At 36.1% G+C, this 26,341-nt stretch overlaps 2 protein-coding genes across 7 annotated transcripts in view; both read left to right on the top strand.

The window, feature by feature from the left end:
• LOC113060163 (oxysterol-binding protein-related protein 3-like) overlaps positions 1–11,560 on the top strand; it is a 52,904-nt gene extending 41,344 nt beyond the window's left edge. The window contains exons 12-24 of one of the 2 annotated variants that reach the window (XM_026229042.1): positions 846–976; positions 2,486–2,593; positions 4,242–4,379; positions 5,017–5,110; positions 5,306–5,550; positions 7,860–7,997; positions 8,086–8,149; positions 8,240–8,318; positions 8,717–8,861; positions 9,138–9,282; positions 9,443–9,569; positions 10,365–10,487; positions 10,589–11,560. In XM_026229042.1, coding sequence (XP_026084827.1) covers positions 846–976; positions 2,486–2,593; positions 4,242–4,379; positions 5,017–5,110; positions 5,306–5,550; positions 7,860–7,997; positions 8,086–8,149; positions 8,240–8,318; positions 8,717–8,861; positions 9,138–9,282; positions 9,443–9,569; positions 10,365–10,487; positions 10,589–10,685 — 1,634 coding nt within the window. In that variant the 3' untranslated portion in view covers positions 10,686–11,560. The remainder of the gene's footprint in view (positions 1–845; positions 977–2,485; positions 2,594–4,241; positions 4,380–5,016; positions 5,111–5,305; positions 5,551–7,859; positions 7,998–8,085; positions 8,150–8,239; positions 8,319–8,716; positions 8,862–9,137; positions 9,283–9,442; positions 9,570–10,364; positions 10,488–10,588) is intronic. The other variant, XM_026229043.1, reaches the window with a different exon arrangement.
• Positions 11,561–13,712: 2,152 nt separating this feature from the next.
• LOC113060162 (gasdermin-E-like) lies at positions 13,713–25,189 on the top strand. 5 transcript variants are annotated; one of them, XM_026229038.1, is made up of 11 exons: positions 13,755–13,861; positions 15,055–15,095; positions 19,230–19,445; positions 20,924–21,116; positions 22,157–22,325; positions 22,493–22,619; positions 22,861–22,977; positions 23,514–23,641; positions 23,722–23,890; positions 24,055–24,128; positions 24,884–25,189. In XM_026229038.1, exons 3-11 carry the CDS (start codon positions 19,238–19,240, stop codon positions 25,112–25,114), a joined length of 1,416 nt encoding a protein of 471 aa, XP_026084823.1. In that variant the 5' UTR covers positions 13,755–13,861; positions 15,055–15,095; positions 19,230–19,237; the 3' UTR covers positions 25,115–25,189. The 5 variants fall into 5 exon arrangements, with proteins under 5 accessions (XP_026084822.1, XP_026084826.1, XP_026084823.1 ...); XM_026229039.1 differs by lacking the exon at positions 15,055–15,095 and adding an exon at positions 16,606–16,639 and having other exon boundaries at positions 13,776–13,861; XM_026229037.1 differs by lacking the exon at positions 15,055–15,095 and having other exon boundaries at positions 13,713–13,861.
• Positions 25,190–26,341: the final 1,152 nt, after the last annotated feature.

The following is a 26,341-nucleotide window of genomic DNA, read 5'->3' as shown; positions in this document are numbered from 1 at the left end:
AAACGTTCAGACGTTAAACGCACTATTTACGAGTGGCTGGGAGCAGGTGTAGATTTCTTTCGTACCAACTAACATTTGGAAAATACGAACGTTTTAATGAATCCGAAAATTTACGCCAAAACCACTTTACACGCGATTTACACAAAAATTCGTTCTGCTCGTGTTTCATGAATGAGACCCAATGTGTGGTTTTGTGGAGTGATGAAATCTACACTAAACTAAATAAAAATGAAAGGGTTTACCATTACAGTGTCTGAGATGTCCTGCGTTTTTAGTTACTAAAACTGCCCAACTCTTGGTAAAGATTTTGAATACTTTACAGTTTCTCTTTATTGGATCAAAGTATATATATTAAAGCATGTGATTAAATTTTTTTTTATTTTATATCAAATATTTAAAACATTTTGATGACACAAATGTTCAAAAGAACTGCATTAATTTGAAATATTTGGTAAAAATTTAAGTCTTTACTGACACTTTAATGAATCCTTTACTGTGATCAGTTTCATGCATCCTTGCTGAATATATGTATTTATTTCTTTCAAAAGTAATGACCTAAACCCTGAACTTTTGAACTCAAGTGTATACATACGGTAATCAATTGCAAGCCGTGAGAAACCGCCTTTACACTCCTGCTAGAATGAAAGTGGAGACTACAATACACATTTTTCTTCTCAGAGATGACTCAGAGATTATAAGGCATTGCATGAATATGTAAACTCCCTTTAATAACAAGCAGATTGTGTATCATAAATCATGTTTGAATAAATCATGCATGAAAAGGATTTGTCCTTATATATTCCTTAAATAATGCTTAACTCTTTTCTTAATGTGTTTGTTTCCAGTTCATACAACCATGAAATCAGCCCTGTGCATGCTGACGACAGAGAAAGAGAGACTTAAACAGATGCTGGAGCACGAGTCTTGTCCTGCCCCCTCGGCCCAGCTTTTGGGACTGAAGAATGCCCTGTCTGCTGTACGCTCACCAACACACACACACATTTCCTCTCTGTGCATTTCCTCAAGCTCAACACGATTTACTAACAATATTTCAGTTTCTTGCCTAAATACTGTTTCACTTGAAAGCATTGCATGCATCCTGAGCTCTTGTTCGGTGCTTTTGTAAACACGCAGCTCCTATATCAATTAATTAAATGGCCAAAGACAATATTTAGACGTGCCTTCTAATAAAGTGCAGAGAATTACCTGTGGAAGTGCTATTGTAGTATAATGAGTTTGTCGAGCTTCTAAGGAATCTTGTGAACAATAGCGTTGACCCTCCCAGCAACTATTTGCACATGCTAATAACAGTCTGTGCTAAATCGAGCGCTGTAACACTGAATTATGACTAATTTTCCTCAGTGAGTCACGTTATTGTGAAGCAGACCCCCACTCTAACACTTCTGAGAATAAACGCCCAACGAACATCTGTTATCTGTCACAACTGCAGGGAAATCTGTCTGAAACTCAAAGTCCAGCTCCATCCTAACTGGTCACGTTTTGTCTCTAGTAACTTTGAACTGCTGAACTTAATGTTTTGCTCAAGTATTTTTAAAGGAATAGTCTACCGCAAAATCAGGTCTGTCAAGCTCTAAAAAAGACAAAAAATAGTACCTGAAAAATCAAACCTTCTTGATTGACATTCTCATTTTGGCTGTTTAAATCTCAAATTCACTTTTACATATTCAAATCAGGGCTGTCATGTTATCAGATTTATGATGCACATTTATTGAGGCTAAGAGAATCACAATAACAATATTACTGCAATTCACTGTAATAAAAAAACATATTGCTAGGTGTATCAATAGATTTTTTGGGGGGTTGAAAATGTATCTAATTCATCTTTGTTTTCTTTTGTTTGACCAATGAATCATGTTTGCCTTCGCCTGTCATCTCCTCCAACATGATTTTGTGCGGCAGTAGTAGATAGAGAGAATATCCAAACCTATGTTTTGAGTGTACCAAATTACTGGTGCTGGATTATTTACAGTATTACTGTAAGTGTAATATTAACGGGATATTAGTACTTGATTTTTATATAATCACAGTTATCGTCAGTAATCGATATAATTGTAACACCCCTTATTCATACTTGAGAGTTACGATCCACAAACCTCATCAGTTATGAAAATCTAAAGAACCAAACCCATTTAATGTAATCTACATGAAAAATGTTGCCACATATATACACACCACATTTGAATAAGTGTGAGATTTAAGAATGTATTTCCAAATGCAGTAGAATGGGGGGGGGGGGGCAATGTCTCAAAACGCAGTTTTTAAATCATAATCACCCAAATTTGTTTATGCCATGTCATGCACAAGATGCTGCAAAAGACGCAAGTGGTCAGCGCAGTGGAATGGAAAAATACATTCTTTGTGAATTGCCCCTGAATAAATAATTTCCTGTAATAATTATTTTCAGTTTTAATAGTTAGGAGCTCTGTGTGGATGCCATGTGAGTATCTGCTGGTTGCTTTTGCAGGCTGTAATACAGAATGCTGAGCTGCAAGAGCGTCTGTGCAAGATCCACACTGAGTCGCACATCTCTGAGCCCTCTGTCCATATAAACCTCAGCCCTGGCCCCCTGCAGGTGGGTCTGGGAAATGTGCTATCATCAGCGCCTTTATCAAGACGGGATCATTTCTACAGCTGCCACAAACCATACTTTTCATTAGTCATAGCTCATTATTCACTTGTGGAGAATTCATTATTGTAGAAAGAATTAGTGTAAGATTTGTCAACCGAATAGTTGCTGTTACCTCGGGATAAAACCCATGGCTTAAGTTGATTTATGCTAATTGAATACGCATAGACTCTATAGAGAGGCTGAGTCAGTTAATCATGTCTCTGGATAGTTTACTCTCAAACAAACTCGCAACGCGAACTAACAACCATATACAGCACCCACACTTCACATGCTATCTGTGATGTGTTCCTGTGGAATTGCTTCATTAATAACCAACTTCCCTAATTGATATTCTAGTCAACATAATGCTTTTACGCTAATTAGCTTGTAAAGCTCTGCCAGCTGTCTTTTCCTTTTTGTCTGACTGCTTCATTACTAGTCATGATTAAAAACAAGTTTGCTGATTGTTTTTTGTTTTTTTACTTTGTCTTGGGCTGATAAGAAATATTCTCCCTCGTTCTTCATTTTTTTTATCATCTGTTGGGATGTTGTGTCCTTTTTGCTTCATACATGAGCTAATGAGGTGACTCTCATGAAAGCTGCCAAGAAATATCTGGTAAATATTTAATCTCAACATGAAAATAAACAAGTAAGAATTAAAATTAAGCATATTTTAAAACCAGTGATATATTTCTATTAGGATTGTCAATGCAATTTGGTGCATAATAACAGATCTCCATGGCCCACTGTAATGTATAAAAATCATAACTCTTATAGCGGTGTTTAAAATCTCATTCTCATTACTCTTACTCTAAAACATAATGGTGGCATTTAATAATTCCCTCACAATTAATTCAAAACCAGCTCAGAGATTTTGCAGATCAGTTTTGACCCAGTGGAACGTGATCTAATAAAACAGTCAAAACTTTTTTTCCAACTAAAACCATATTTTAAAACATAATTGATCGATGCGGTTTTCATAAATTAGTGACTGTGCAAACATTAAAATGCATTGATCATTACTGCGTTATTACCATTTTAGTTTTACATTCACTTTTATTACTGTAGTTCAAGTTTATTTGTTATAGCTTTTGTCTATCCATAGTTTATTTATGCATGCATAGTCAATTTACCATGTTAAAAGTGTGATATGGGAAAAAGGCTAAATATATATACAAAACCATAATATCATGTGTAAAGCCTCAGTTGATACCTGACTCAAAGTTGTCTTAAAACAAATAAAGTATTGCAATGTACATTTAAAAAATGGTTATCACTATACATATATATATATATATATATATATATATATATATATATATATATATATATATATATATATATATATATATAGTTATTACTTTGTTATATTAGTTAGGAGTATTTTTTGCATGTAACAGTTATGACAAGTTTGTAGGATAGTGTGCTTAATTGTCATGAAAAAAAACATTGAATGTTGAAAAAAAATTGAATTATATATAATTATAGAATTAATTATATAAGTAATGTAATGTAATTTGCTTTTTTTCTTTTGGGGTCAAGTATGTCCACATTTTTTTTTCTGTGATGTTCGGCACTATGTGTCTTGAAACCATGCCTTTTCTTCAAACAGAAGCAAGACTCCTGCGATGGTTCCCGTCCTCTTGTTCACCAGGCGTCCAATGAGAGCAGAGCTTCCATTACAGAATCTCTATCGGAGTTCTTTGATGCACAGGAAGTGCTGCTGTCAGCTAGCTCTTCAGAAAATGAGGTGAGAATAAAATCCCCTCTTTTCCTTCAGTCCCATAAATGTGCTACTCTAAGTGTCAATGCAGTGGGGGTAAAGCTGGGCACCAGATGTGACCTACATGAGTCGAACAATGGAAGTATGTAGAACAGAGTTCGGTTATAGTACAGTGTCAGGGTTTTTAAAGTGCTCCACAGACTGACACATTTCACCTAGCTCTAGCAAATCATCCAATAGACCTCAGGCAGACACTGAACCGAACACCCTGTTAAGAGACAGAGGAAGAGACTAATTATACTAAGTATGTAGTAAGTGCTACGGATCTAGTATGCTTTCTCACTCGAACTTAATTTCTGCCTTTCTGCCTCACATTGATGCCGACCTGCTCAAGCGTCTCCTGTAGCAGAAGTAATATTGAAAATTGAAATAACTGCTTCTCTCTAAAAATACTTAATGCAGAATTAGGCTTCTTCATCTTCTGCATTTGAGTGATGGACACACAGGCACACTGAAACCTGCTCTATCTTTACGGTTTTGATCATGTGGTTTATTAGAGGGTGCAGAGAGATGCACATGGAGATGGTCAGTAGACTAGCTATGATACATTGATATTGTCAAAGAGCCCAAACACCTGTAATGATGATGTGTGGTTTCCTGCTAGCCTTCGGAAGATGACTCATATATCAGTGACATCAGCGACAACGTGTCTATGGATAACTTCAGCAACGAGGTGGAGAACGAGAGACTCAATACAGGTGGATATGCCACATTTTTCCTCAAGTCATTCCAATGTTATTTCAAAGATCCAGTGAGAATCTACATTTGACAGCTGTTTTATAGCTGGATGAGGAATTTGGTGTGTTCGGAAAACTGTTTCCTGTTTTCCTGAACTGAAACTTCCAGAGACATGGCTGGAATTGATCCACAAGCATTTTTTTTTTCCTTTTTAGGCTGTGTAGAGAACGGTGGTTCTCAAGATCAGCGGCGGTCTTGTCTTCCCTCCCCGAGTCCCAATACCAGCAACATCAGCCTGTGGAACATCCTGAAGAACAACATCGGGAAGGACCTGTCTAAAGTAGCCATGCCTGTTCAACTCAACGAGCCGCTCAACACACTGCAGAGACTGTGTGAGGAACTGGAGTACAGCGAGCTGCTGGACAAGGCTGCACACACACAGGACCCGTTTGAGCGCATGGTAGGAAGAGGTCATGAAGTTGCACAAACCTATCTGCATATGTTAAGTGTTTGGATTCAAACATGCATAAACATACATTGTTATCTGAGCTAATCAAAGTCAATGATGCACTTTCACATAAAAAGAACTACGAATAGTCAATGCTAGAAATGCCAAGAAATGTGTTTTGGCACATTTTTGGTGCAAATATGAATTCTCAAGAGGCATTTGTGAATGCAAAGCGTACTGGTTTCACTTTATGGTCACATTTGCGTGTCCATACAAAGCTAATGTAACGAAATATGACTGAAGAAGAGATGAGAGCTGAAGATCTGCATAAAAAGCATAATGCAAGCATAAAAACTACTGTCTATAAGGGCCACAACAGAAATTAATAACTATTTCATTATGTGAAATAAATGCTCTCAGCTTTAAATGCCCTTCCTTAGAATATCACATGAAAGTGAAGAAATTAGAGAAATATATCCTTATTGCTTAATAATATTCAAAAATATATTGTCATGTTCAATTTAAAACCCTATTATGTTACAATAATATAACATTAAAGAAATATCAAATTATGCATAATAAAATATTACAATACTATATTATATTTTTATATTAATATATATAATTTGGGTACTGCATATTGTTAGTATTGTGATATTCTCACTTTCATATTCAATATTCAGGTTGGCATTTTATTATGTTAAAATAATAATAATAATACCTTATTAAAATATTATTTTTACAATAATATTATATTAATGGTACATTATCATGACATTGTATATTATATTTTTTGCTATTTATAATGTAACATTCACAGACACACACACACAGTCAGACTTATGATGTCACAGTGCGTTAGAGTTTATTAGCCTGATGTGATTGTGATGTGATCTAGGAGTAGAGTGATTCTTTTGAAAGCCTGTCTGATCCAGGCTGATGATCCTGGGATCCACTGTTACTCATGAGAGCATGATTAATGTTCAGAAATCATTCTTCACCTCCGAAGATTTTCAATTTGAGCTGATGTCACATAGGCCAGATTTTCGCTCCGTTGATTGACTAAAGAAAATGTTTCTGGTATTGAATGGAAATGAAGGTGAACTAGAGCTCTTTGGTCATCACAGTCATTTATTGCCAGGTAAGATGAATATAAGAAAGGTTACAGCAATAATAGCAAATACATTACTATTGGGATATTTTGAGATGCTCTCGTGGGTGAACTTGACTTTCAGCTTTCATATGCCTGTCAAAAAGCCTCCGGTGTGCTGGAGGTGTTTCAGACGAGGACTTGTCCTCCACTATCAAATGTAAAGTCACATTATGGTCTACAATTTTCAGAATCCAGTCTATTCCCTATAGACAAAAACAAGTCCAGACTATATGTTTTGATGAATATTTAGTTTCATGCCAGATTGTGTAAATAACATGAGTTATGAATTCAGTTTCACATGCCTGACAGATCAGTGACAATGTCATTTCAACAAAGCCTTAAAGAAACAGTTCACCTAAAAATGTAAATGTAGTCACCCTCAGGCATTTCAAAATGTAGATGAGTTTGTTTCTTCATCAGAACAGATGTGGAGTAATGTAGCATTGCATCACTTGCTCACTATTGGATCCTCTGCAGTGAATGGGTGCCGTCAGAATGAGAGTTCAAACAGCTGATAAAATAGCACAATAATTCAAAAGTAATCTACATGACTATCCTCTATTAAAGACATTTTTAAATAAAAAATGTTGCTTCTGGCTAAAATATAAGTCCTCTATCCATAATATTGCTTTCTCCAATCATCTCATCTGAATCCGGAGAGGAACATGCAAGGATCACGCACTGTTTACAAGCTAAACCAGACTTAAACAGTCCTAAACAAATATTTTGTTGGATTTTGATGTGAGAGGACAACAGGGGATGGATATTTTTACTGGAGGAAGCTTTATTATAGATTATGGACTTGATGATGGATTTATTTCTCACAAACACGCAGTCTTTCACTTCACAAAATGTTAGTCGATGGACTGGAGTCGTGTGGATTACTTGTGGATTGTTGTGATGTTTTTATCAGTTGTTTTTTATCAGTTGTTTGGACTCCCATTCTGACGGCACCCATTCACTGCAGAGGATCCATTGGTGAACAAGTGATGTAATGCTAAATTTCACCAAATCTGTTCCGATGTGAAACAACTTTATTCACTATACATCTTTGAGTAAATTTTCAGCAGATTTACATTTTTGGATGAACTTACTATCCCTTTAATAAGGAGTCTCATGAAATGGGCAACATTCAAAACTAACTAGATGTGCTGTGTTCTGTTTATAGGTGTACATTGCTACATTTGCTGTGTCCGGCTATGCTTCCAGTTACTACAGAGCAGGAGGAAAACCCTTCAATCCAGTGTTGGGTGAGACCTACGAGTGTGATCGTCCAGACAAAGGCTTTTGTTTCGTGGCGGAGCAGGTAGGAAGCCCTGTGTACGCTGTAATTGTGAGCAGATGTATGAAGATGTGTATACGGCTCTCACAGCTGCTCTGCTTTTGTCCTTCAGGTCAGCCACCACCCCCCAATTTCAGCATGTCATGCCGAATCGAAAAACTTCATCTTTTGGCAAGGTAAAGTCACACCAGGCTTAGTTTAATCAGTTTAAACCAGCTAATGTCTGCAGATATGAAGCTAAGTGTGTTATATGTGACTGATTTTAGATGTGAGGTGGAGGAATAAGTTTTGGGGAAAGTCCATGGAGATCGTACCTGTTGGAACAACGCATCTGGTTCTCCCTGGGTAAGATTTTATCGCTTTATTAAATTCACACACATTCCAGTCTGCAGTTTCAGGCTCCAGCCGTGTCTCAGGTGTCATCCAGTTCAATTGTTTTTACTTGCAAAATATGATTACTACAGTTATACATTTAATTATATAACTCTAATGAAAACGTATACATTTTTCAAAAATGGTCAGTGCTACTAATTAGTTACATTACTAATGACTGTACTTTCTGAAACCCTACAAAACTACAGGTGTGTGTTAACTAACACTAATAACTAAGCCTTGTGTTATTCAGATAACCTAGTATGGTTATCATCCAGTCATCTCAGAATGACAATATATATCAGTCTGGCTGGTTCTAGTGAATATGCATTTACGGTAGACACACGCTCACACTTTCCTCTCACCTTCAGCTTTGGAGATCACTATGAATGGAATAAAGTGACATCATGTATTCACAACATTCTGAGTGGGCAGCGCTGGATCGAGCACTACGGAGAGATCTCCATCAAAAACACCAACAGTGAAAAATGCCAGTGTAAAGTCACCTTCGTCAAGGTCAGCTGCCTCTGCTTTTTGTCCATTTTGTCCATTGGGAAAAAGACCGACTGACTCAAGTATGACATCTGCTGGAGATCTCCTTCATCTGACCTTGCTGTTAAATAGCAAAGTTCATTATAACGCCACTTTAGTGATACCTTGGTGGTGAATTAATTCTGTGTTTTCACTCATTCGTTCAGTATCACTATAATTAACCCAGCTGGTCTCGTGTAAATATGTAAACACTTCTTTGTTCAGGAGTGCTCGGATCAGACATGTTTGTGTCCTTCACAGGCGAAGTACTGGAGCTCCAGCATGAACGAGGTGGAGGGAGCTGTCACAGATCATAAAGGGAAAGTCGTGCACAAGCTGTTTGGGAAATGGCATGAGGGGATGTACTGCGGCAGCCCACCCTCTGCTACCTGCATCTGGAGGATGAGTACGAATCACACACACACACACACACAGAGCCTGCTCTCTTTTTCACATGTGCCACATTTTTCTGCTGCCCGCTGGCTGATGTAGTTCCCAGACTCAGAATGTACTTAAATGAAGATAGTTTTGCTTTAGCCTTTATTTGTGTATGTTTATGTGTACAGATCCCATGCCTCCTGACTATGAGCAGTACTACGGTTTCACTAAGTTTGCTATGGAGCTCAATGAGCTCGATCCTCCTACCAAACCACTTCTTCCACCCACAGACAGCAGACTACGACTCGACCAGAGGTAAAACTTACATTGGATTGTTTGGTCCAATGAAAGCTTATATAACAGAATTAGAACTATTAGACCTAATTATTTGAATTGAATTGGATATTATATATATATATATATATATATATATATATATATATATATATATATATATATATATATATATATATATATATATTTCAATTAAATTTACTTTTAGCTTCTTATGCATAATATATACATATATACACAATTTGAAAATGAAAATGCTGAAATGAAAAATTACACTGCTAATAAATGTAATGCTGTTAAACATTTTAAAATTATACCAGTTGGTGCAACTTTGGCCTAAATAAATTTAAAATAAACTAAAATTAACAATGTTAGAATAAATGAAACCTTTACCAAATAAAATAAATAATTAAAACTAAATTAAGTATTAAAAACTGTCTTGACCTTGATTTATTTAGAGTCAGAATTTCCAGTGGGAAGTAGATCAATGTTATTTTTGTATTATTTATATACTATATTAGTATTTTTTATAATTTCTAATGTTTTATTTGTATTTTCTTATTTACATTTTTTTATTTTAACATTTTAATTTTAAAATGTAAGTTTAAGTTTGGGGTAGTTTCGCTATGTGCTTTTGTCATTTTATTCGTTTTTGTTTTTCAATTAATAAAAATAATTTTATTCCTTTTAATATATGTTTGATTTAATAATATTGCAGCAGATAAAATCCATACCAATGAAACACTTAGCAATGCTTTGATCAGTCATGTTACTCAAGGACCGGTTCGTTTCATATGAAACTGTTTGTGTGTGCAGGTTACTGGAGGAAGGGGACGTTGAATCTGCAGAGGTACAGAAGCAGAGGATCGAACAGCTGCAGCGAGAGAGACGCAGAGTCCTGGAGGACAACCACATGACACATCAACCTCGATTCTTCCAGTATGAACAAACTACCCTACTTAATGTCTTTTAAAGAAAAATACAGTGCATAAACAAATCCAGTTAGTTGTTAAAACTATTGTCTGCTTAATCACCAACAGAAAGTCCAAAGATGACACCTGGGTGAGCAACAACACTTACTGGGAGTTAAGGAAAGAGCCTGGATTCAGTAACTTTGACTGTCCGGTCCTCTGGTAACACAGAGACAGCTAATATACATCTGTGCTCACTGTTGACTGCTCTTACCTGTTCCACCTTCGAGAGACAACACTCACCTTGTAAGGAAGAGACTGATAAAGCTGTGAGAGACTGGCGACTGCAAAACTATAGTCTGATCGTTTCAAATCCATTTTTAATATTTATTATGTGATGTCCAAGCTGTTCATTGCCTTAATATGCTTACATTATGTTGTAGTGTCATTTATGCAAAAAGGATCCATTGGAAGTATGAGAAATATGCAATCCCGCACAGTGATTATTATTATTTGTATTTATTTTTGGCTGATGTGCATAGTAAGTAGCACAAGACACCAAGAGAAAAACGGTTGGATTGTGTTCCCTTGTGGCTAAATGTAGTACTGCAGCTGATCACACCTTTAAAAAGATGTGTGGTATGTTGTCAGAACAAAAACTGCATTGTCTACCTCTTAAAATTGAATTTAGGATGTATATTAGCCTTTGAATATAATACATATAATGCCTTATATAAAATCATATACACATACTTTGCTAGAACTTTTAATCAAGTCCAATGTACCGTCACAAAGTATTGTAATTTTATGACCGCCTTTTGCTCTGAGACCCTTGAATAAACAAAATGTTTGAGGTTCTCAGAAATATTTATATTCATCTTAACTTATTGACAAGACTGACAGCTGGCTCAACAGTACTGAAGATGAGCATCACACACGTGAGCCAGTCAGTGTTCGAAAGCTTCTTCCACACGGTCTGACCTGTAACCTGTGCTCATTTCACTACGCACTATGACGGATGATGTTGGGGGACTGGGGGACTTGCGTGTTGATCGCTGCAGCGTTTCCTCTGTCCTTCAATAAAGTCTCATTTTAAAGATGGTTCTATGTTGTTTTTTATTTCAGATCTACACTCTTAGAATGGGTTTTAGGGTTCTTTTTTTGGCATCTGGTGTTCCGTGAAGAACCTTTTACATGGCTCTTAAAATGTTGGGGAACCAAAAATGGTTCTTCTTCTAAGAAATGCCCTTTTTTATAAGGTATGTCTGTGAAGTTTGGTTGTCATTTGAGTCATCCGGTGAATCTGGGGCACTGAAGTTTTTTCAGATTTTGTGGTCTGGGCTTTTTCTACAGCAGAAGTGAATCAGTTTGCGTGTAAACACATCCCGTGAATGTGTGATTATGCGGTGATCACAGTGAGATCTCACCGTTGTCATAGTGTGATGCACACTCATTGTGAATTCAAAATGTTGAGCAGGTTGAGAGGAGGCAGTGCAAACATTGGTCACCTCACAGGGGGGACACTCTATCTTTGTATCTTTGTGGATACTGCAGGAGTTATACTGGAGAAATAGTAAGCTTGTAAAAGAAACATACTATTATTTTAAACTTTACCGTCATGTTCCAGGTTTCTGAAGCAGTCCTGTACACTTGCATATATATATATATATATATATATATATATATATATATATATATCTGTGAGTAAATGATAAGAGAAGTTTTTTAGTTTCAGGGTGGAGCTTCTTGTCAAAGTGCCAAATGTGATGCAGACACTTGAAACTTATTCCAGACAGGGAACTTGTGTTGAGTAAATTATGAGAGAGCACATACTGATACTTTATTATTTGTGATTAATTAGATTGATTCATTAATTAGATTAATTAATGGACAAAGATTACTAATTTATTAATTGATTGTCTTAATTGTTTTGCAACATTCATAATGCATTTAACATCAGATGTTATAATTGAAAACTTTTTTATTTTTTTGGGGAGATTTGTAAGATTTAACAAATAAAATAAAAAAGTCATGGCCACCAAAATATTAACTGAAGCCAGAAACATGCCTCATGAATTTTATAACTGAAGCGGAATTGTGTGCCATGATGTGTGAAAACAAACCTCATTGCTTCTCATACATCAAGAGCACACATTTGAGCTTCAGTTTTACATAAAACTGTTAGTAAAAAGAGTTTGTAATCGGTTTAAATTATTCATCAATAAAGCACAAATCCTCCCAGATGATACTTAAGTACATTAATCAAGTAAAACGAGTCCGGTGCTTCACACCTCTGGTGCAGTTTGACCTCACATTGTGACAACAGTCTGAGTGTGCTGTGAGGTCACACCTTTAGCTCCCTGTGACCTCACATTCACACTGAGATCACTGTCAGATCAAACTGTTGACTGGGACTGTCCCTAAGATTTTATGTAGAGCTTTTTCTTTTTTCTTAAAAGTTGACTTTTATAGTAGTTGACGAGCCATTTCCTGCTGTCACATGCAACACAAGTACATTTTTCTTCACAGTTTGATTCTTCCGAGCAGTACTGTAAATATATATATATATATATATAGTATATGTGGGGCTAATCCTATAACCCAATTAAGAGAATTCAGTTAAATAAATAATACATCTAGGGATCTGAAGATTAAAAGTTTGATATATGACTGTAGCAATAGCCAGTATTCCTGATCAACATGATATACATTTTAAAAAGTGCTGATCTTGTTGCTAAATAAATTGAATTCAAATATGTCATGTTTGTGTATTTTTCAGCTGCATTCTCTTAGTGGAGAAGAAGATATGATCCCACTGCACAGTAGATTTTTTTCCTCCCACGAAAAAGAGTTATTTATTTATTTGTTTGTTTGTGAGAGACATTCATCGACTTTAATTCAGATTCCTGTGTCGTTCTTCAACCATGACTTTTACATAACCGGTTATTGACATTATCTCTTCTCTCCAGACTGCACCTCCCTGCCGTGAGCCACACCAGATACCCTCTTTTACTTAGAAATAGATAAATAAATATGAAATATGGTACAGTAATATGTAGTTAATGGAAGAAAGTTTGGATTTGCCTCCTTACAAGGTTGTTTTAACAGCCCGATACAATGTATTTTAGATTAAACGATATGAAATTCAAATTCAATTAATTTCTTATGATACAACTTAAGTATAAAATTGAACTCTCTCAGTGACTTTGTAAACAACTTGCACATGCTCTCTCAAGAGATAAACCTTTGACTGACAACACGTGCAGCGAATGAAAAATTCGTCGTCTGGAAGCGAGCCAATTAACTGTGAGGGGGCGGGGCTAAGCAGAAACGTCGGCGTACTCTACTTTGGTTTGCTCTGCAGTAGAATGTCTTCAGTCACAAGCGACGAAGGAGACGGAGGTAAGCGAGAGATCTTCACAAGATTTATGTTGTTTACAATGTGTTAGTGCACTTCTGAATCAGAAGTTCGGATAACTGTTATATTAAAATAAGAGGAAAAAAAGGATTACAATGGTTTATTCTATCGCTACCTTGCTGTATCATCATGGGACACAGGACCTCTTCAGTGTCTCATTCTGCCCAGTACACAGTGTATACTGCCTACTATTATTTAAAGAATATTGTGTGAAACAGTATACAATAAGTGACAAATGTTTCAGAGTAGTGTGCTAAAGTGTTGTCACATGACAAAACATTAATTCAGCACAGCTGCTAAGGTTGTTGCCTCACAAATAAATGATACATAAATACTTTTTGCAAAGGCTTGTTAATTAAGTATTTATACTACTAAACAATGCTATATTGCCCAATTGAATTAATTTCATAATTAATAAAACTCTACATACTGGGCAATAATTGTGTAAATAGTAGTTAGGTGGTATATATTTATGTTTCAGTACTGTACTACATTATAAAACAGTATGCAATAACATATTGTGTTTAAATTATCATACTTAAAATATTATTAAATGAATGCAACCTTATTGGGACACAAACCTCCCTAAGCCTACACTACTAACCACCTAATAACACTGTATTATTAATGTGACATTTTTTTTTCTAATTAAAAAAATATATATATTATTTCCTTTATTTTCACTGAAAATAAATGCCTTTTTGATCTGATATGTGATGGGAAAAGGTGTAGCCTAGAACAAGTTTGGTAAAGGGTGTCCTCGAACTCGGGTCAAGATCTTTCATCACATATGTTTTATCCGCTGCGCTACTGATATTCATAGACAGTAAAAGAAATACTGATATTACAGATGAATGGACATCTTTTGAAGCGCTGTTTCTCGCAGCCAGGCATTGGTAGGCGGAGTTATTGTAATAGTCTCTGCCAACAAATTATTTTTATATTATATTACTTCACTATTTTTATTATTCAGTATCTTTGAAATAAACTGTTATGTATAAAGCACTGTAGAGACAGAGGTGACGTCATTTGACCTGATCGGAATCGTGCTGTGGAGATTAAAGTACAATTTATGTCCTACTTACAATAATTGTTTTTCCGATACACAGCGATAGTTTGAAGTTTACAATAACATGTTTGTATAAAAGTGTTTTATAATTACTATTCCTCATTTCAGTGTCTTCAAATGCATACATCAAATTTCAGCAAATGTAGAAGGTAATCCAGGCATTCCATGCATACAAAACATTCACTTACTCTTCACAGTATACACACAGCATACTGCAATATACTGTAGTAGAAGCTGTGTGATACTATACCATTCTGAACACAGCTTCTGTACTGATTTCAGTGTACTTGAGTTGTATTTAGGATATTCTGGTAAATATAGTAGGTCATCCGGGTATTTGATGCATGCATACAGAACATTTGCACACTGCACAGCATACATACTGGATACTGCAGAGATAGTAAGAGTAGACATTGGTGACCGTAATTAGTGTGAATAACCTATGTGTCAAAAAGGTTTGTTATTTACGCTTAAAGGCACAATATGTAAGTTTTCGCCCCTAGAGGGCGCTTATTCAAAATAAAAATATAAAAAGGGGTAGTTTGATGACGCCGTGAGTGTGGAATCATGAGAGTTGTCGTCAGGGACGGACTGGGACTAAAAAACGGCCCTGGACTTTGACTAGGCCCGGTGTTCTGTCGATTTGTCCTACGCTGTCAGATTTTCCTACCTCCCACTAAAACAGTGGGTAGTACAATTCCACAACGAAAAATTATACTGTAAAGTTATGGTTTATTAACGTCTACACCTACCACAACCCTAATCATACCCTTACAGTACTGCAAATACAGTAATTATGTGTTATATTCGCAGTTGTAGCTAGAAGGGATACAGCTACAGGAAACCAACAATAAATATTATTTTCTACCAATTAGATTGCTATTTTATTAAAGTCTACACCTACCCCAACCCTAAACCTACCCTTACAGTAATGCAGATACATTAAATATCGTTGTTTAGCATGAGACAAAGGACGCGATATTGATGTGCGCGTGCGCAGTAAACCCGGGTAGGAAAATCTGACAGGGGATAAAATGTCAGGACACCGGCCCAAAGCAATTGGCGCGCGTAAACTCGACAACAACAACAATAACGCCTGGCATGAGTGTCACAAGACTTTAATTGTGGCTCATGATACCATACCATCCAAATTAAAGCAATAGCACTGATGTTGACTAGGTGTTGAGATGGAATTTTTTTTAAACAGGTTTTATTCCAAGATGGCAAGGAATAGTTTATATAATATGCTGTTATAACATTATATTTTACAATATATTCCATGCTGTCTCTTGTTACTTAATTATCTTAATTTATGCAGTTATTAATTAATCTTACTGCACAGATAATAAAACCACATCTAAATGAAAATACACCATTACAAATTTAACTTCTGTATTCAAAATCTTCAGTTTGTAAGCATTAACTGTAATGTTACCAACATTTTTAAAAGTAAAAGCACAACATATTTCTTAATATTAGCTACTGCATGTGACATTTTACAGCTAAAATGTTGAAGTTTAGCCGTTTTAACTACTGTGATCATTAAAAATGTAGCAACCTGAATATCACTTGAATATCACTTCTTAACACCATCTCTAGCAAGTAACTCTCTTGTCTTGCATGTTCCATCCTTGGATCTGGATCTGCCTGTGGAACCAGCTCATCTTTCTGTCCCTCATCATCATCACTGATGGCATGTTGTTGTCTTGCTCACTTCTTCACTGCTGCTAATATTTAACTGCGAGGTGCTGCTGCTGGAAAATATTGCTATATATTTCAGTTAGTTTGGGAAATTTAACGGCTTCAGTATCTAAACTCCGCTTTTTTTCTCTCTCGCCTTCTCAGCCCCACCCTTTTCTTTCCGTTTTTTTTTTTTTTTTTACCCCCGGCCGCGTTATGCATATTGTTTGTTTGTTTCTATGCTTGTTCTATCTAACGTTAACGTAATTTCTTCCTACTCTTCCACTTCTTATTCTTACTTAGCGGCCACGACCAGTGCAGCTGGCCTACAACTTAAAGGTGTATTACTGCCACCTACAGTACTGGAGTGTAAAACAGATTAGCGATGGGGGGGGGGAACAGATGATGACTGCATGCGTGGCTGGTGGAGTACAGGTGTCCTGACATTTTATCCTACCCTGTCAGATTTTCCTACCCGGGTTTACTACGCACGTGCACATCAATATCGCGTCCTTTGTCTCATGCTAAACAACGATATTTAATGTATCTGCATTACTGTAAGGGTAGGTTTAGGGTTGGGGTAGGTGTAGATTTTAATAAAAACGCAATTTAATTGGTAGAAACTAATATTTATTGTTGGTTTCCTGTAACTGTATCCCTTCTAGCTACAACCGTGAATATAACACATAATTACTGTATTTGTAGTACTGTAAGGGTATGATTAGGGTTGTGGTAGGTGTAGACATTAATAAATCATAACTTTACAGTAGAATTTTTCGTTGTACCCACTGTTTTAGTGGGAGGTAGGAAAATCTGACAGCGTAGGACAAATCGACAGAACACCGGCCGTTCTGTGATTCACCAGATCAAACAGATGGCCAGTCCGCCCCTGGTTGTTGTCTTCATCCCCGCAGCCGATGCAATCTGATGGGACTCGGGCAGAAACAACGTTCATGGTTGGCCTCAGTTGAACGAGCACAACTCGAAAGCCACAGAGCTTTTATTATGCCGCAGTCTACTGCTTCTGCTCCTTTCCGGTCGGGAGTATGTTGATAAAGCAGCGCTGTTTTATAATATACTAGAAACATTTGAAAGTTATTTCATAATGCTACTCTGTCCTGTCATCACCGGTCTATTGAAACACATAACATATTAAAGCGTCTTTGGTGTTTCCATGTTTTCTACAAAACAAAACCGGAAATCGCGGGGTTATGACATCACTGGCAGGCTACACAAGGACATTATGGACACAGTCCGTGTCACTGATTAAAATTGCTTAATTCTCTGGATATAAACATTCTTTGAAACATTTGTGATAATGTTGGGCACAAGTCAGCAAAATAATAACACTGTTCTAGTGTGTTTCGGATATTTTATTTAAAAAATCGTACATATTGTGCCTTTAATGTAAAATTTAGTTCTTGTTAGATCATTAGACCCAGCATTAAATCCTTCAGTTCATTCAATTGTAACAGAGCTTAAATATATTTATTAAAGCCGTATTTATTTAAGAGGCGGTTACACAGTAAAAAGTAGCAAATATATATGTTTGTGTGCATAGGACCATTTCCGTTGCATTGTACATTACTGAGCCACCGTATATATCTAAATATTTGTTTACACCTTATTTTAAGGTGTCCTTCCAGTGCAATAATACATTTAAGCACTGAGTAATATTAATTAGCACACACTATGGGTTAATTTTATGTAATTATGGATAATTTTCCTTTTATTACTGCAGTAAGTGCATTTAACATGAAACAAGTGTTAACAAATATTTATGTGAAATGGTATTCCAGGGTACTTCAGAAAAATCCCTTGGCATTATGATTCTATGACATTATGACACTTTATGGTAGTTTGTTTTTCCTAAGCCATACAACAGTGATCTGAGCTGGGTAACTGATAATATATAATCTGGATCACGTAATAAGATTCCAAAAATGAAGTATACTTATAATTAGATTGAATTATATTTTAAAATACTCATAATCAAATTACGATTACATTTTTGTTGATTATATATTATTTACACAATAGCAATAAATTATTCATTATTTATTAATTCTCGCTAATTCCTCTTCTTCATCTTTTAAAATGCATTTTAAAATTAGTATTTTAATAATTATCACGTTCATCATTCTCTGATGTTGGTTAATGTTCACATGACATGCAGGTAAACAAAATATGATTTATTTTTAGTAAGCGTTTCATTTTGATTCATGCTCTTTTAAAATGACATTTTAATTGTACTTTTGTTATGATTAAATTAATCATTCGCGTTTCATTAAACTCTCAAACCCCGTAGCATTTCCTATATATATGATTTTATTTTCTTACTCTTTGAATTTTTATATCAATGTAATACAAGACTATGTAAATCAATGTGATAAAGTTAAGTCAAAACTAAAGTAAGCAAAAAGCATTACCTGATTATATTACCTAAAATGTGTAATGTCTGAATAACGTTACTAATGACAATTTTTGGAATCAGTAACAGACTATAATTTGAAAGTAATCTATCCAGCTCTGATAAAGATAGGAATACATTTCTTTCTAATGAAATTCACTTAAGACAGTTCTGTGCCTTTTCTTCCTGTCAGCATTAAAGATGTTTGCGAAAGCCACTAAGAACCTGGTCTCTGAGATCGACACTGAAGGTTCCCTGATTCCAGTGTCCCGTCTGAATGACTCCGACGGTCTGGCTCCTCTGGCCCTGGTCATCAAACGCAACGGCTACTGGTTTTGGCAAGGGTCCAAGTACCATCCATCAGACTTCGAACTAAACGATGTTCTTGTTGGAGATCCCATAGATCCAGGTACAGTGACTTTTCTGTCAGTCTGTACTGAAAAGCATATGGTCCATGAAAGCTTGAAATGATCAATAATCCATCACCTTTAAAGACATACTCCTGTGAAATATAAGGACACTTTAGCATAACTTTAAAAAGAGTATTAAGTATTAAATTGGAAGTAACAGACTTAAAAAGAACGTGCGTAAGTGTGAACAAAAAGTGTCATTTCCAGAAGTTATTTGTACTTAAATAGAAATATTAATGTGTATATTTATAAGTATTAAATACAGTTAGCAGAACTTTAGAATGCTTTTATGACCCACTTAAGTAGGACTTAAGTAAATCTTTATTTTTGATTGCATAATTCAGTTGTCTTTGAAATAGATTAACGGTAAACTAAAATATACTTAAATATAATTTATATTGAGAATATGTCAAGTTTTTAAATATATTTGTTATTACACATTTATAATAATGAGGTTGCGGTTTTATTACAAAAGTACAATTCGTAAAATATCTCAACTTTAAATGTAATATTGAAAAAAAACACTAGAGTTGATAAAGAACATGCAATTTAATGTTAGTCAACACATAAAACAGCACTACAAAAGATATTAAAATCATGACTTAAAATCTACTTTAAAATAAAACTATAAAATAAAAATGTGATAGTATTACAAAGTGCACTTTAAAAGTGTACTTAAAGCTGCGGTAGGGAACTTTTGACGCTCTAGCGGTTGATAAACAGAACTGCTTGCGTCTTGAGGAAGAACATCGTAGCCGGAACTACTTCTCTCTGTTTATGTCTATGAAGAATCACAAAGGTACTGGGTTACTCCGCCGCGGTACCCCCGAAGCAATCTAAAATAGTCTGAATATAAACACTTATTATAGGTGCACCCTAGTGATTCAGGACAAGCTATAAACACGGTTTGGAAAATGGATTCATGGTGTACTCGCTTATTATATACATTTTTCTACATTTTGAACACAAATAAAGTTACGGACTGCAGCTCTGATTGGTTATTTTTTACCGGGAGCGGATGAATTTCTGCAAATGGCAATAGGACCACTGGGAGGAGCCAAAGGAGCTTGATTTTTTTCACAGATTATCTGTCTCATGTTCTACTGTCAGGACATAATGACAGGTTTAATAAATATGTAAAAAAATTATTTTTACAAAAGTTACCTACTGCAGCTTTAAGTGTGTTAAGAAACATGTTCTCTCGAAGTACAATTAAGTGTTGTTTTATTTCATAATATTATATTATCCACAGTTAAAAAAATACATATAATATAAATAAACATACATACATACATACATATATACTTTTATGTTTTAATTACACTACAAGTGCACATTTCTTGTTCTCTAGGGACTGTAGTATCATGTTCTCTATGTTAAAAGTGTTCCCAAAATGCTTTGTGTGTGAAGCTCAGTGGTGTTTAACAAGGTGTTATGTGTTCAGAAAAGCTGAATATATGCATTATTTTGTCAACAGTTGTGGTTGAAACAGACTTTTTGAACTATGATAGCGAAGTTGTGGATAACAAAAGTGGAAGTGCTTCTGCAGTACTTGGGGCGGGGACCGTTAATGTAGGAGGGAGCGGCTCCAGCACACTTAAGTCACCGTTTGGATACCTAAAGAAAGAGGAGGTGGATATCCAGAAGCTCTTACAGGATTCTAAATCTAGGTGAGGGTCTGACCACAAAGAGCTGCTGCCTTCACAAGCTTGGTCTGATTAAGAGAATGTGGTTTAATCTCGCCTGTAGTGACAGATACGTACACTGGTGAATGAAAATAAGGAAGTGAAAGTACATGGTGTGTTGTTTGTGCTTAAAATTCTTGTTATATTTCTGTTTTTTGATGAAGTCCTCTTCATCGAAGTTCAAAAATAATGAACAAGTAGGAAAGAGTGTGGGTGCCCATTTCTGCAAAGAGATACAAAAAAGGTAATTGCGACTTTTTATCTCACAATTGACTTCTCTTCTCGCAGTTCCGAATGTTCATCGCAGAATTCTTACAAGTCTGAGAAATTCAGAATTACGAGATCTAAATTCAGAATTCTGCGAGTTTACATCTCACAATTCAGAATGTATATCCTGCAGTTCTGACTTCTTTTCTCTTAAGTGTAATATAACTAAAATAAAAAAAGCTAATTGCGACTTATTAGCTCAGACTTTTTCTCGGAATTGCAGGTTTTTCTCAGAATTGTGACTTCAAAACTTGCGAGAAAAAGTCTAAGATAAAACTTTTTTTTTTTTTTTTTGGCAGAAATGGGCTTCCATAATAGACTTGTGTATATATGTGGAAATAAAATTAAAAAAAAAAACACATTGAACAGAATTTGTAACAATGTAACAATGACTTACAAGTTTGCATTTCTATTGTTCTAAGAATTTTTTCTCTTTCGTTATCTATGTCCTCGTTTATCATCTATCTAAAACTCCTTCAGTGAATTTAATGGTCCTGCACTTTTTGCGATTTGACCCAAAAGCTAAAATTAATTGGCTTGTTTGTTTTTTTAAGTCAAAATGTCTAAATCATCCTGAAGACACCAACAGGAAGAAAAAACTGAAGATACATGGATCTCTTCAACCGTTTCTTTTTTTTTATTATTGGTCCAGGTGTATTGATGTAGATTAAACGTTATAGACTATAAAACCTTGAGACACCTGCCACATGTAGATGAATGGATTTTTACATTAACTTGAATCTGTGCTGTGGTTGCAGAGTTCTGGACCTGAAGCACTCTCTGATCCAGCAGACATGGGAGAAACAGGGCAAGGTGCTGACGCTAGTGAAGGAGCGAATCATCACCACTCAGCCCTGCACCATCTCTGAGGATCTCAAGAAAGATGGAACCTTCGCTGGGGTGTTTGGGTCCGATAAAACACTAAAGGTGGGGCTTTGGTGATCACACATTCTTCTTTTCCAATGACACAGTCTTGGGTGTATCATCATCATCATCAAGTAACCACATTCCAGAGGGACATGTCTGGTCCTGTCTTGTCTGGTCACCTCTCCTGCTAATTCAAACTGTCCTGTCCGTCTCTTGTTTCTCTGCAGGTGTCAGTCAATGATGAAGCAAAGCCTTTTGCACATATTGACACTAATGTGTCGATCATCATCCCCCCCAAAACCACCATTGCTTACAGCGTGATTGAACTAGAGGTTGCTCACACTGGACACTACGGTAAATCGGTTTTGCTAAATCTTACACTGGTGGTTTTGTACCAATTACTTTGCAGATCAGAGGTTCTCAACATTTTTTGCTTAAGGAACCAGATTTACATCGAACAGCATGTAGAAACTCAACACAATACCAAAACGGTTTATCACACAGAAGTTTAGAAAAATGTCTTCAAACATTATAGGAATGGATTTTCTGGAGGGCCAAACAAGGTGTATGATTGTACTCTCATCCATTTTACCAGAACTTTGCCTGCTGCCAAATGTCAAGGGCGGTTTTCCAGTTGAAGGGCCAGTGAAGGTGAAGCAAGCAAGCACAGTTAGTGCAGCACCGGGGAGAACAACCAACAAACTACAGAAAGGTGACATCACTGTAGTTACTCTTAACATTCTTTCATTGAAAATTATTATTATTTTTACAATAAAATGCATTATTCTTTCTCAGCATAATTATTCAAGACACTGAAAAAGTAGATTTTCCCAAAAAGTGTAAAAAAGATTAATCCGTGACACATTGCAGCAAGCCCAACATGGCAACCCTGGCTCAGCCATTGGTGTGGATATTGGCTGAATCCAAAATTGCACCCTATTTAATAAGAGAAAAATGTGATGTGAAAGCATGGTATGGTCGTCTGGATTACATTCATATTACATAGAACATACATTTTCACGGCTGAGCAGTAATTCATTATTCAAAAGAAGTACCTCAGAGTATGCAATTTTGGGTGTGGCCAGTGTCTGATTGGGTGAGTGTTGGAGAGAGTTTGAACCTTTTTTATTATTTGTATATTGACCTAATGGAGTTTGAGTTAGAACAGTTGCTTAATACTATAGAGTTTCTTTTATTTTGATAAAAAATGCTTTATAAAAATAAATAAATGACTTCGTCTTTATTTAGATCTGGAAGGCCTCCAGGGACAGTTTGCAGTTCTCTCTAAACTCCCACCCAGCACTCGCTCCTCATTATTCCAGCAGATCTCTCTGCTCCTGCAGGACAGCGCAGCCATCAGCGTGCTGAAGGACGCCGTGAGTGAGCCGGGGGGATCTTACATCAGATTGAAACTGTAGGAATGATTCTACAACAGTTTGACTTGTCCCTCTCTCAGCTAGAGGACCTGCGTGATGGGAAGCAGCCTGATCCCAGTGCATTGGAGAAGGTTCCTGCTCTGAAGGCCACGCTGGAGCTTGTACAGAAGACTGATACAAAGCCCTCTGGAAAGAAGCTGGAACCCAGCGCTTTAACTGCCATCCATCTGCTCATCAGCTCATTAGATGGTGAGTTCAGTTCAAGTGAAGCATTTTGATAAAGGTCATAGATGGATTTGTATATTATTACTTGGTTATTTCTAAGCATTATTTTCAGTCACAAGGCCAAAGTCATTGTCATACACCTGCAGTCTAATTGACCCTTGTTCTCAAACAAGTATGTGTTCTTATAGAGATGAAGGTCTCTGCCCTGTTTGAGCTCAAATCCTGCTTCAGTTACACAACCCAGCAAGCTCTGCTTCATCTTGTAAGTATCTTCATATTAAGTAACAGTACTTAGTATTAATAACTTTTTTTTTTTCATCAAAACATTAATACCACATGTAATACATTTGGTCTGTTTAATAGGAGTATTTAGTCATGATGCCATTTTATAGACTTTCTTGCAGGGCTACTTCAATATGAGGTCCCTCTGTGACTTCCTGTTTAGGGGTTTGATTTAGGAGTAAAAATGTGACCATGCTGGCAAAATGAGTCAGAATACACACTGTCTAATATTGAGCTATAACCAAAAGAAGAGAAATGTGAGTTTTGGCTAAAATGAGTTCATTTAGCCCTCTTTTAGTCATCCGAATGCTTCAAGTAGTAAATTAAATATCTAAAACTATCTTGATTTGTACGTTTTCTGAGAGGAGTACCTTTTTCTCTTCTCACTTCTGGATGACTCTTGCTGCTTCTTACCACAAGTTGTATATCGTTGCGAAGCGCCACCTTAGCTAATCTTGAAGGACATTTCAACAAGACACACACAAGTTGTGTAGTGATAATGACAGTATACATTTTGTTGGTAAGCTTCATAAAAGTTAAGTTGTGTTAACCAAAGGCCTTAATTTACACATAAATCCAGAGCATCATTATAACAACTCAGAAAATTCCTACAGGATGTCATTCACCTGAGGAAGCTCTTCTGGCTTGTAGGACAACAAACTGTGCAGCTCTATACACGTAAGCAACAGAACTTCATTTCTTTGCCTATATAATTTCGTGTCCATTGTCCTGCAGGTGCAAAATATGACTTTAAATAAGAAGTCCTATCTGAAAGATCCTGCTCTGGCTGCATTAACCGATGAGAAAGTTTTCAAGAAGATAACATCCCTGTTTGCTTCCTGTAACGTGACACTGCTTAAGGAAAAGGATTCACTTGTTACAAAAATCAGCAACTCGGAGGATCGCAGTCCCCTCATGCTGTGCATTGCAGTTCGAGGCTTGGCATCTCTAGCGCCCCCTGTCTGAGTGGAGTACAACAGCAAAGCCAAAATACCTGCTGTTAGTGGAGGACTAAAGCCTGTGGGTGCACAATCTACAAACCAAATACTGGGACAAAATTTCTTTATAAAACTAGATCCTTAAAGGCAGGGTAGGTAAGAAATGTATAAAAAACTTTTTTTTCCAAATTTGTTTAAACTTTATTTATATATCAATACATAATTAAAATGTAAGTACTCTGAAAAGGATAGTATAAAAATCGAGTGTCTGTAGACCTCTCACGACTGTTTTAAAGACAGCTCATTATTTCCATTCACTCCACCCCCTCCCTTCTGGGCTCCTTCCAAAGCCACGCCCCCAAAACACATGAACGCGCGACTCCGACCACTGAGCTGGAAGACGCATTATTTACCTGAGATGAGCGGAGAGGAAGGAGCACAGTGCATGTAGTGACATCATGTCAGAATCACATGTAATAAAAATAACTTTATAATTATGAAGATAAACAAACAAGATGTATTTTAGTACTCACTATCAAGCTAGCACATTGATATTGGTAAAGTTTAAAATATATATTTTTTGATTCGCTAACGAGCTAGTTATCTATTAGGCAAAGCTAAAAACAGGTTGCATGATACACGTTTTCCATTCCATTACCATCATTTACACTGTGATGAAGATGAATTTCGTGTAAGATTCATAACATACATGTTGTTCTGCATGTAAGAGTTTCCATGATGAAAGAGGGTAAATATAGTTCTAAGAAAAGTTCCTATATGCGGAGTAACGTTAGGCCTACTATCTGTTAAACATGTATTTAGTTATCTAAAGCAAAATTATGCACAATTCAACACTATAGCTATCATCTTGAGCTAGGCCTATAGATTATTTATCGTCTCTTCTACGGCTCGCTAAGTAATGTTATGTTAGCTTTATTACGCAGTTACGTGTGCTAATGACACATGCTTCATGAAAAAATAAACAAAAAAATATGTATTTACCTGTCCAGCAGAAATAAAGCCATCAAGGAGTCACTTTTCAGCCCCTTGAGTTCTCGCCATCGCTGGAAAGCCACGCCGATATTAACTCGCGTTTTATTTCTTTGTTTATTCAAAGACTTTTTGTTCATTGCCTTTTCTTGTACTGTTACTGTCTTCCTTTTTTTTGCCTGGTTTGCCTTCACTAACTGCATAGGCCGGTACTGTGAATTTTGCTTGCTATTTCTCTGCCATTGTTTTGGTATTCCTAGGATCC

This window comes from Carassius auratus, chromosome 41 (genome assembly GCF_003368295.1).
Source record: "Carassius auratus strain Wakin chromosome 41, ASM336829v1, whole genome shotgun sequence".
Classification (NCBI taxonomy): domain Eukaryota; kingdom Metazoa; phylum Chordata; class Actinopteri; order Cypriniformes; family Cyprinidae; genus Carassius; species Carassius auratus.
This window is presented reverse-complemented; position numbering and strand designations above follow the sequence as displayed.